The 12,341-nt window shown below is 38.3% G+C and overlaps 2 protein-coding genes across 4 annotated transcripts; both read right to left on the reverse strand.

Moving 5' to 3' along the window:
* Nucleotides 1–1,705: 1,705 nt before the first annotated feature.
* Nucleotides 1,706–8,915, reverse strand: LOC117291956. 2 transcript variants are annotated; one of them, XM_033773974.1, is made up of 7 exons: nucleotides 8,764–8,915; nucleotides 6,940–7,106; nucleotides 4,991–5,260; nucleotides 3,837–3,976; nucleotides 3,404–3,478; nucleotides 2,620–2,741; nucleotides 1,706–1,910 (listed from the first exon to the last, which is right to left on the reverse strand). In XM_033773974.1, the coding sequence occupies exons 2-7, from the start codon at nucleotides 7,040–7,042 to the stop codon at nucleotides 1,715–1,717; spliced, it is 906 nt and encodes a 301-aa protein (XP_033629865.1). In that variant the 5' UTR covers nucleotides 7,043–7,106; nucleotides 8,764–8,915; the 3' UTR covers nucleotides 1,706–1,714. The 2 variants fall into 2 exon arrangements, with proteins under 2 accessions (XP_033629865.1, XP_033629866.1); XM_033773975.1 differs by having other exon boundaries at nucleotides 8,828–8,898.
* A 472-nt stretch (nucleotides 8,916–9,387) lies between these two features.
* LOC117291737 (RWD domain-containing protein 3-like) lies at nucleotides 9,388–12,318 on the reverse strand. Of its 2 annotated transcripts, none has more exons than XM_033773609.1 (5): nucleotides 12,129–12,318; nucleotides 11,513–11,845; nucleotides 10,758–10,924; nucleotides 10,260–10,363; nucleotides 9,388–9,767 (listed from the first exon to the last, which is right to left on the reverse strand). In XM_033773609.1, exons 1-5 carry the CDS (start codon nucleotides 12,208–12,210, stop codon nucleotides 9,638–9,640), a joined length of 816 nt encoding a protein of 271 aa, XP_033629500.1. In that variant the 5' UTR covers nucleotides 12,211–12,318; the 3' UTR covers nucleotides 9,388–9,637. The 2 variants fall into 2 exon arrangements, with proteins under 2 accessions (XP_033629500.1, XP_033629498.1); XM_033773607.1 differs by having other exon boundaries at nucleotides 10,260–10,390.
* Nucleotides 12,319–12,341: the final 23 nt, after the last annotated feature.

Raw genomic sequence — 12,341 nt, forward strand, 5'->3', positions numbered from 1 at the left:
TTGTCTGCATTTTTTGTAACATGTTAAACAGGTAATCGTGTTGTAACAGGCCTTTTCAAATCAGCTTTGCTCGATCGTTGTAAACGGTCTGAAAAATTTGTAGGCATACTGATAGAATAAATTCCAGATTTAAAAAATATAACGTACAAAACTCTGCCATTAAAACTGTACATAAGACTCTGGGGTTTATTGTAACTATTGAAATGATTTTCAGAAGAACACCAGTCATTTGATGAAGAATGGTGCTTTACATGCTTAAAGGGGGTAGTATTGCTGTGAAGAGAAATATATACAAAACATATTACAGTACACAACTTCAACATATAAATTTACGGTAACTATTCCTGAAAATCTTGACAATTTACTTAAACCATGATTTCACTCGATAACAAATTTTTACTGAAAAGAGTAGAAAAATAATACAAAATTACAAATATATTCATATACAATAGAAATAATATTCTAAGGCATTACAACAAAGACGCTGAGGATTCAAGTCATGAAAAGACACAACATTATTTTCTTAAACACATTTAAAAAAAACTGACGCCCGACTATTTTGTTTCCCAACCTTCAAATCCTTATTGATTGTTTTTTTACTGCCTGCCAGTGGGAATTCTCAATACCACCAAAAGTTTGCCACAAGAGGCGACTTTTAAAGGCAGTGGACACTATTGGTAATTGTCAAAGACTAGCCTTCACAGTTGGTGTATCTCAACATATGCATAAAATAACAAACCTGTTAAAATTTTAGCTCAACCGGTCATCGCAGTTGCGAGATAATAATGAGAAAAAAAACACCCTTGTCACACGAAGTTGTGTGCGTTTAGATGGTTGATTTTGAGACCTCAAATTCTAAACTTGAGGTCTCGAAATCAAATTCGTGGAAAATTACTTCTTTCTCAAAAACTAAGGCACTGCAGAGGGAGCCGTTTCTCACAATGTTTAATACCATTACTCGTCACCAAGAAAGGTTTTATGCTCATAATTATTTTGAGTAATTACCAATAGTGTCCACTGCCTTTAAAGAAAGCAAGTCAAGCAAGAAGGGTGTCATGGCCGAGTGGTTAAGAGCATTGAATTCAAGTTCTGATGGTTAAGTCATCGGCACTTGTGTCCTTGAGCAAGATCCTTTACTATAATTGCTTCTCTTCACCTGGGGTATATGTGTATCTGAGATTGTAGAGGTTGATATTGTGTATGAAAAAGTCTTTTGGGCCCACAACAGGCTGTACATGTACATGTATACTCCCAAGGGAGCTGAGAAAGGTTAAAGGTATGTTATTGGCCCAATGACCAGGGCACTAATGTAACAGGTCACAGATGCCATGTTGTGGTACAGGTATTTGAAAGGTTAAAGGTATGTTATTGGCCCAATGACCAGGGCACTAATGTAACAGGTCACAGATGCCATGTTGTGGTACAGGTATTTGAAAGGTTAAAGGTATGTTATTGGCCCAATGACCAGGGCACTAATGTAACAGGTCACAGATGCCATGTTGTGGTACAGGTATTTGAAGAGAAACATCATTACTCGATATGGTCTATACTGTCCATCCACCATTTCTCAAAATGGTTTCTTTCTCAAAATGGCTACTAGACTGGTAAGCACTGCCATGCAAACGGGCACGGTCAATCAGAACACAATTTAGTACTTGCAAACTAAGGAGCCCATAATGAGGTCATCATGGTATTCCTATAAAATAAAGGCAACCTAAGGGGTAGTGTATGAGGTCTTAGCAGGCGCATCCACACCAGCGTAGACAGGGTTTTTAGCGAGGCCAATGGTACGAACACCCATGTAAGCCAAGAAACCCTCAGTTGTAAGTCCTTGTTCGTCTATGATCTGCACGTAGGTCTGAGCTTCTGTCTCATACTGATTGAAGATTGCTTCAGCCTCGGCATCCGCTCTGCAAGGCAAACAAGAGGGCCATTGGAAAATATTAACATGGGTATCGTGGCTGATCTGATAAGAGCACCAATTCTGGTGTTTGTGTTCAGCATAGTCTTGGTTCGAGTCCCGGTTGCGACACTTGTGTCCCTGAGCAAGACACTTAACTATAATTGCTTCTCTCCACCCAGGGGTAAATGGCTACCTGTGAGGTCAGAGATGGTTCATGTGATTGATTCAGCTTAGTAGCGCATGTTGCACAGGCTGTTCATCCCAAGGGAGCTGAGATGGTTTAAGGAATCATTTAAATGGCCAAGTGACTAGGGGTAATGATGTTGGAACGCTTTGAGAAGCCCTTTGATTGTAAAAAGCGTGATATGCCATTTTGGGTGGCACGGTTGGCTTGTGCGTAAAGCGCTCACCGCTCACCAAGGTGACCCCGGTTATTCCCGGTCGGGGCTATATGTGAGTTGAGTTGTGCGTTGGTTCTCTGCTGTGCCACGTGGGTTTTCCAGACTATCCGGTTTTCCTCCCTCAGGAAAAAAAACACTTTCGATCTTGGCTGTGCTCCGTGGTCATAATGGGTCGATGTGGCTAAGGCTGAATGCGCCCTTGCATGCCTGCTTCTCGAACCATTGTAGCTGCGTCCTTCGCAATTCAGCTCTAGCTGCGAGTAAGGACGATTAGTCCCCAAAATTATTTATTATTATTATTATATTTAGACATACCTATTGAGAGAGATTCTAGCCTCGGAGTTGGCTTTATTGATGGTGATGATCGATGATGTCTCGGCTTCTTTCAGTAACGTCTCGGCTTGTGTGACTAACCGGGGTCGTTCACTTTCTGCTACCTTTAAGTGTGTGAACGTAAAAGGCTCAATCGGTAATCGGTCATCGGAGTCGGGAGAAAATAACGAGAAAACCCACCCTTGTTTCCCCACGTTTTGCCGTGTCATGACATGTGTTTAAAATAAATCCGAATTAAAATAAATCGAGAATTTATATTGTTTTAATGTTTTCTCAAAAAGTAAAGCATTTCATGGAATAATATTTCAAGATAAGTCTTTCACCAATACCTTCTGTAAACCCTGTAAATTATTTGTAAATCCGTGAACTTTAAATTTTTGTTTCTGTACCGAAAGTGTATAATGGCTTTAACAAAGAAAATGGTAAGAAAAAAAAAGTTCTTTGCAATGTTAGCCCCACCCTATATCCAGAGATTGACACCCCTTTTGTTGGTGTAATTTTTCTGATCTTTCTCCCCAACAAATGTAACACATCATTTTTACTCCCCTACAATGTTTTACATGTTGCTTTTCAGTTCATACGATTTGTTATACATTTGTCTTTGTACGCTCACCTCACTGTGGCTTGTGGTTTTGCAAACTGGAAAGTGTGTTGAGATCTGCTCCTATTACAGATGGGCTCATAGTTCCGCATAAGTAGAAACGGTAAAAACTATTTTAACTGAAGTCATAAGTTAAAATAAAGATAAATGCGCAACACTTCTTACCTGTATGTTTTCTCTCGCAGCTTCTTTGTTTCTGACCGCCTGTTCATAAGCTGAAGGGCGAGCAATGTTATTCACCTGTCATTAAAAAAAAAAAAAACATAGTTAATAACACAATTAAAAACTCACTCCGCAGTATTGAAGTTAATAAAGACCCACTAAAAGCTAAAGTAGTAGTCCCGGCCGATTTTCTATCTTCCGCCCAGGTAGTAGTTAAAAAGCAGGACATTTCTTTTCAGAACTGAGAACTGAGAAGTCTCCCGAATTCCGCATATCTACTCCGCGGTAGTAGAATACATGTATATAGCAAGACAGTTTTCTAAAAAGCAAACCCTACCTGGCAAGTAGACACACACATGGTGTTACTGCAAACCAAATATATATTGATACCTCGCCATGCAATGCCTCCAATCCAATCCCATATGTATTTATTTACCTGTAAGTCATCTATTCTTGTGCTTAGGGATTGGTAGCGGGCACTGAGAGCCTCTCTGACGGACCCTTGAAACTCTTGTCTCATAGCTTGGAACTCGGTTGTGTTGTATTTACTACAAGCTTCATGGATAGCAGACTCACCTGTGAGAAATTTAAAGGCGGGAGACACTATTGGTAATTACTCAAAATAATGTAAACTTTGTAACGAGTAATGGGGAGTAGTTTTCGAGAAAGAAGTAATTTTCCAAGAATTTGATTTCGAGACCTCAAGTTTAGAATTTGAGGTCTCGAAATCAAGCATCTGAAAGCACACAACTTCAGGTGACAAGGGTGATTTTTTCTTTCATAGTTATCTCGCAACTACATGTACGACGACCAATCAAGCTCAAATTTGCATAGGTTTGTTATTTTATGCATATGTTGAGATACACCAAGTGAGAAGATTGGTCTTTGACAATTACCAATAGTGTCCACTGGCTTTAACCAAAAAAATCAAAAAAATCAAAACCCAGCTGCAAAGATCACAGGTCTTTGGAAAATATTTCACACGAATAAAATGGTTTTTAATATCTTTCGTACTGTATCAATCCTCTTACAAGCTGATCTTTTTGTTCAAGAACCAATTCTTAGACTATTAACTTAATGGAGCCACTTATAATAATAATGTTTAACATTTCTAGTGTGCCATGTCGATCAAGGATGACACTCCTGGCGCAAAAACAAGAACTCTGCTAATACAACAAAGACAACCAAAGGTCGGAAGCTATGTTTTCTGAAGTAGATAGGTTTTGAGATGTGTTTTAAATGCAAAACAAGAACTCTGCTAATACAACAAAGACAACCAAAGGTCGGAAGCTATGTTTTCTGAAGTAGATAGGTTTTGAGATGTGTTTTAAATTCCGAACAAGTTTCTGCTTGTCTGAGTTGAAGTTTGACACTTTTCCTAAGAGATGGTCTGGCATGTGAAAAGCAGCGATCCATGGAGTGCAGTGCATGTGGGATGTTAAGGAGCAGGGGTTGATTTGGACTCTTTACGAGTAATATAAAACTTAAGGCTAGGTGATATCCAACCCAGGTTATTTAAGGAGTGAAACTGTCTGGGAGGTTTGTACTAAGATGATTTAAGCCATATTCAGGTGAGGGAAGGTGACTTACCTGAGCTCCTAAGAACCTTCTCAAAGTTCTCATGATCCCTGAACTGTACAACGATCTCTCGAAGATCCCGAGAGACGATCATGTACTGGAAGGCAATATCCAGCTCGATGATCACCCCATCCTTGTTGAGACAGCGTAGATTGGGGTATTGGATCGTTCGGAACACTGAGGGAAAGACGATGAAACTAAACCCAGGAGGTCCGTTGTGGAGACCTTCTTGCTTGACGTCAGGGTATAGCTCTCGAGAGATGGAGTTGTACATCACCGCCACTTTGAATCAAAAACAAAAATTGCATTTGTATGAACTATTTTAGACTTGATACAGTATATTTTAGCGCAAGATCTTAAAGGTGATTACTCAGAATAATTATTAGCATAAAACCTTTCTTGGTGACGAGTAATGGGGAGAGGTTGATGGTATAAAACACTGTGAGAAACGGCTCCCTCTTAAGTGCCATAGTTTTCGAGAAAGAAGTTATTTTCCACGAATTTGATTTCAAGACCTCAACTTTAGAACTTGAGGTCTCGAAATCAACCATCTAAACGCACACAACTTTGTGTGACAAGGGTGTTTTTTCATTCATTATTATCTCGCAACTTCGACGACCGATTGAGCTCAACATTTCACAGATTTGTTATTTTATGCATATGTTGAGATACACCAACTGTGAAGACTAGTCTTTGACAATTACCAATAGTGTCCACTGACTTTAAGCTTCCAATTGAGAAAAACATGTAACAGAGCCATTCATTTAAAAAATAAAAAACAGTTCTGTTGAGGTCTGGTATTCATGAAACAGACCTTCAGTTTTGAAAGGAAAGCATACCTTTGGTTTTTGGAAGCATTGTTTATGTACACTTGTAATAAAACTCAATGTGTACAAATCTCATTTCAAAAGGTGGTCGCGTTTTTAAAAATATGTCCACGCAGGAAGAACAATCCCTAATTGGAAATCACAATCTGAGAAACATAGTTAACTGTAAGTAACACACCTTATATTCAAAGTTTGGGGGTGAATAAAAGCTATAACATTTTTCTATTAACCACATTACGTCAAAGTGAAATTATTCACACAATGCTTTACATGTTACGTATACTATTGAACGCTGCTGTACTTCTAATCAAGTCAGTTTTTATCAACATTAATGTTAAGAGTGATACAAAACACTTAGGCCCCCTACATTCCTTTTAAAGGGAAGGTACACGTTTGGGAACTGTCAAAGACCAGTCTTCTCACTTGGTGTATCCAATCATGAAGCATAAAACAACAAGCCTGTGAAAATTTGGGCTCAATCGGTCATCGAAGTTGCGAGAAAATGATGAAAGAAAAAAAAAACTTGCTGGACGAATTTGTGTGCTTTCAGATAGGAATAAAAGACTTCTAGCTAGAAGTCTTTTATTATTTTAGTGAGAAATTACCTCTTTCTCAAAAACTACTTTAGTGCAACGGGATTTGTTTCCCACAATGTTTTATACTATCAACAGCTCTCCAATGCTCGTTACCGAGTCAGTTTTAAGTTAATACTTGTTTTGAGTAATAACCAAACGTGTACCTTCCCTTCAAAGGGTTTTGATACCTTTTGTAGATCAAGTGTTTGACCAAGACATGAATCCCTACTCACTGTGCACATAGATGTATGTGATATAATTTTCCTGTAGAACTTTCAGCTTCATTAGTCGTCACGTTTTTGAGAAAAAAAATCTGTTGTACAGATGCTAAATTAATTTTCGCCTCACTGAGACAACATTTCTTTCGTGAAATTGACTTACTCATTTCTTTAAAAAAAACCAGCATCTCAGCAAGTAATATTTTAAGGGAAAGCTTACTACCATCATTATCTTTAGACCGTGTAAGTTTAATGTAAATCTGTGGACATTGTGCTTTGTGTCCTACAAAAAGTACCTAACCCTTTAAAGCTCCCCTGAAATTTCTTCAAATAACTCTTACTTTCATCTGATTGTAGCGTCTTGAGTGACACAACAATAAGAACAATGATACCGACCACCAAGGCAAATATCACTCCAAGAACAACAGCCACACCCGACTTCATCTTGCTATGTGTTCAAAATCCTTTTTTGGTCGACTTAATTGTTCGCTGCTCACACATGAACTTCCTGTTGTCATAAAAAAAGGGAAAATAAGAAAAGAACATTACAAAATAGATTGATTAGCGTTTTGAGATTTTTTTTATTTAAGACGCTTTATCAAAAATAAATTATTTGTTATTATTATTAGTAATGATAAAGCCATGAGCCTTGTGCTGCACAGCATAGACCCGAAAGGTTGTTACAAACACAAGTATGCTACATGTACATATACGGTTCTAAAACAGCAATATATTCATTACATGGTTGGTTATTTTTGTAGGACATAGGAGAACCAAAAAGGGTCTTTAATCGCAAACAGCTTTAACAAAAATGCCTTCTTCAAATCGCTCAAAACTTTGCTGTTAAGAATTACTCCCTTTAAAATCCTTGTTGTTTATGCACAAAAACACCTACAGTGTATTGTAATTAGTGACAAGTGATAACAAAACTTTTATATTTGCCTGTGGAAATACAACCAGCCGAACAAATGGTCTTCCATTTCCAGCCAACAATTTGGTTAGCTACAAAATACATGTAGGCTATTTTAAAGGGAGTCATTATTAGGGAATTCAAGTTTTGGTGTTAAGTCACCGGAGTGTGGGTTGGAATCCCGGTCATGGCACTTGTGTCCTTGAGCAAGATACTTTACTATAATTGCTTCTCTTTAAAAAATGCCTTCAGAGCGCCACGGCAGCTCGGGGCTGTATACTCCCTAGGGAGCTGAGAAAGATTAAAGGGATGTTTTTGGCCCAATGCCCAGGGCACTATTGTGAAGTGTATTGATAGGGTTTATTGTGAAACGCGCTATATGAGAATTTGTTATTATTATTAGATAGGCCTACTTTTAAAATTTCTTTCCAACCTTGCTCATAACATCACAAATGAATTTTACAGCCCTGCAGGAAATGTACCCTTTAACAAGTTAATCAGTATGGCCGGATATTTAACCCAAGTTCATTCATTTCCTGGCCAACCTTCTACAAGTTTATAGTTTCCTTCAGAAAGCAGGATATTATAAAAAGGGATACAGTATGACACACCACATCCAACTTAACTGTCACAATGCACGTATCACTTTTGGGTTGACTTAAACTCAAACAAATTTATAGACCAAGTAACTGGGGCTCGTATACTCATTAATTTTGTTTTTTTACATTTGCAATTGCATCTCTGATAACTTAACCCTCCCTACCCAACGGAGGAGAGTTTCGCTATCGCAACTACGTATTTGCTATATGGTACAAACATGGAGGAATACATTTATACGAAGATGCAAACATCAAAGTTGCTAAAATTGCAAGAAGTAGGCCTATGTCCAGAGACCCCAGCCAGTTTGTCTAAAATAGCGTAGCCATATGGCATGGTACTGGTACAGTGGTACGTAGGCAAGGCAAAATAGAACAAAACCATCACTGAAGAAAAAAAGAACTATTCAATATAAACAGTACAAAGTTACACATTTATATCGAACTGTACTTTGGTTCCCAAATGTTGATTGCCATCCACTATTTGCACTATCCATCATCATCAGGCCTCAACATCGTGCACTAATCAATGCATCAATCAATTATATTACGTTCAAACAAACATGTCAACAAAAGACCAACCCCACCCGGAACGTGGTCAGTCTTCTCCGTTCAATTCTTTGAGGACCAAAGCAAAAGATATTCAAAACTAAACTTGCCTTTCTGTAATAGAATGAAGTGCCTCTCTTTCAAACCATGAAACAGTTTCCCTCGGCTCCTTACCTAAGGAATGAAGTGTTGTTGACGAAATATGCCACAGAGTTCCGTTTTTCGACTCGAGAACGGAGTCAACAATGTAATTTTGTGTGTACACACGTCACACCACGGCAATCCTGGGATCAAACAACGGAGGGCGCTGTTTCTCTATTGCACAACCGTGTGGCCCTTTTCGAAACCACCGTGTGTAGGCTTACGGCTTATATACCCCATTAGTTGTTTTGAGAATGTGTGCTTTTGGTATTGTGCTTCATATACAGGCAGACGGAGCCTGAGCTGGAACCACCGTTTCAAAAAGGGTTGTCAACCACACACCCCACACTATTTTTTTGGGGTATAACTTCAGTAATTAGATGCATATGCACTTGTTCTATTTCTATAACTTATGGCATTCTCAAGGGCCAGGCAGTAACTTCTTTGGCAAATTTATATTAGACACTAAGGTGGCTTACCAACTGTACCCTCATTGTTCTATTTATATGCCATATTTTAATATTGTGATATTGTCCATCCAAAAACCCACATGCAGAACACGCAACCCAATAAAGTTAAAAGTAAACCATCAATTCAATTCAATTTAGTTTATTGTATCCAACAGAATATTTGAGATGGATTAGGTTAACAAAATATAAATTTGAAGACAAATAGTACATAACGTAATTCATATCAAACATAAATATCAGGGGCATGAGAATTCCATATTCTACACTCTGCCACCATACAAAAGACCATTTTCAACCCATGATGAAGTACAAGAAATATACTTTTTGGGGGACAGGGAAGTGGGGGGGGGGGTGCACATTAGTTTAGGCTTTGCTAAGTAGCTTTCAACAAATTAAACTTTGGCACAACTGCTTCCACATAGACGTCTATCAAATCTGCTTTCTTGAAGATACTTTTAATGTCCAAAGGAGATGAACATTCAGCGACTTGGAAATCACTCACCCTGGAAATAGACATAAAAACGACTTTAGTTTTAGCTTCAGTGTCAACTTGGGTTTCACAGTACAGTATACCCTCAGCACAAGTAGATCAAAGAGCATGTATTCTTTACATGTGGACAAAATTACGGCTGATTTTCTTAAACAGGCTAACTCAATAAGTCTGAATACAGATAAGAGACTGACATTTCTCACCTCTGTTAACAGCTTTATGAAAATGGGCCCTGATGAAAAAAAGTTAAATGTTTTTTAATTTTTGTTATGCAAGTCGCCAGACACACAAGGCCTGAAGGCCACTTCAAGGTGTGGGCTACAATTATTTTTTCCAGAGGCCGTTGCCACCTACTCCTAGGGCTGAAACAGGGAAACCCCTTTTACAGTCCATACGGATGTAGGCTTGGGTATCATCAGTCCGAAGCCTGGCCGGTAGAGCAGTTGCTGGCCTTAAAAGCAGGGGAGACCAAGATTAATTAAGAAAACACAAAAATAGTATGTACCTTTTTTCATCAGAGTATTCAGAGAGTCTTGGATGCGATCTCTGCATCAATACTGCCATCATTCTTTCCTTACAGCTCCTCCCATTAGAATCAACATCAACTTTCTGAGTTCGAAGTCGGACAAGAAATTCCTTAAAAACATTTGTATTAGAAAAGTAAGTAAAAATGTATTGGTAATAAAGGGTTTTTAAATACATTTTGTAGATCAATTTAAAAAAAAACACTGCAATACCTAAGCAAGTTATATTTTAAGGGAAGATTTCTACCATCATTATCTTTAAACCATGCAAGTTTAATGTAAATCTGTGGACGTTTGTGTTTTGTGTCGAACAAAAAGTACCCAAACCCTTTTAATAAGATTTTTATTAAAAAACACGTACATACTGAATACAATTTAAGTTAAATTTGTTAAGAATTGAAAACAACAACCACAAATGGTTTTTGCGATTCGGAGAAACAAATTAAAATGTGGTAATTTTTTCAAATAGTGAGCTTTACCTTGACTGAGTTTTCTGTTCCAAGTAATAAAACCAAAATTAAATGATGAAGAAAAAGAAGACGCCCAGCAATCGAGAGTTCAGTTGCCCAGCTGACGAGTGTCTTTATATAACGGAGCCGAGAACGCATATGATCAATGTGTAGAATTGCCACATACGGTTGTAGATCTAAAGAAAGGATAATGGGAAAACATCATGAAATCTGGTAAACATAAGCTGAAGACAAATATCTACGAAATTCGTACGAATAACTATTTGAACTTCTTTTTAAATTAACTGAAAAAGCAAAACAGCAAAGCACTTTTGACAAACTTTAGTATCCTGCAAATAATAATAATAATAATAATAATAATAATAATTGTGGCTTCTTATATAGCGCACATGTCCGTCACCCAGTGACGCTCCTGGCGCTGTAACATACAGTATTTCCTGCCAGATGTTGGACTACGCTAGAATTATGAGACCTAATTCTGATAGCACCATGTAATGCTTTACAAGGTGCTGTGGCGCAATTTGCTGCCGATCGGACCAGGAACACCGGGCGAACCTCTTCTCTTTTCGATAAGTGCACTGGGTTCTTTAACATGCGTTACACAACACATGGGACCAACGGCTCAACTTCCCATCCGAAGGACGAAGCAATGGTTAAATGTCTTGGTTAAGGACACAAGTGTCACGGCTGGGGATTCGCACCCACACTCTGCTGATCAGAAGCACCAGAGTTTTGACCATACTCTTGAAGCGTCACATTCATACCTTTTTCTTTCTGCCTGGCTGCATCTTCCTTTTCTTTCTTCTGGGTTGATGATGGCAGTGTTCTGAACTTCCATGTATTTTGTTTCACCCAGTAAACAAGGTCCAATATCATTGGTTGGCCTTCTAGAGTCTTTGCATACTGATGAAGCTTTTCTCTCAGCTGATTGGTTGAATTCTTGGTTAAGTCACTGCATGATAATGAGATGGATGGAAGTACAAGTGGGTAGCCAATGGGAAGGTTGAACTGAATGCAAATCTCTAAGGAGTCCTCTGATTGGTCCAAAGCTTGGGCCACTTGGCAACGCACTTGCATGCAGAAACTGCACATAGAATCTGTTGAGAAATTATAATGTTTATTTTACATTTTTAAAAACCGTTTAAATAACTTACTAAAACCATTTTAGCCTCTATTATATTTATATAGCAGGCATGACATTTAATCTTCGAGATGGCAAGCCATAATATTTCATTTTCAAAGTGGAAACTTTTCGAAGGGGCACCAACAACACTCCACTATGAGTGCATGGAGGAAGAAATAGCTCATCCATTCTGAGTGTACACACTTAATTAGCCTGTATTTTTGTCAACATTCAATTCATATAAAAAGGCACATCACCTGTATGTTCAAGCATTTCAAACTCTCCTTGTCCACAGAAGATTCCCTGGAGCGCCTGCACTTCATCATTTACAGCGTCCATAGTCTAGCTAGGCAGTCTACTGCCTAAAATTAAAATTATTTGATTAATGATTGTCCGTGTTGATGTTATTTTAAAAAGAGCCATGTGTGTGAAGACGACCGACCGTTGTTGTTGTATAGCGCCCTCTATCC

This window comes from Asterias rubens, chromosome 6 (assembly GCF_902459465.1).
Source record: "Asterias rubens chromosome 6, eAstRub1.3, whole genome shotgun sequence".
NCBI lineage: Eukaryota > Metazoa > Echinodermata > Asteroidea > Forcipulatida > Asteriidae > Asterias > Asterias rubens.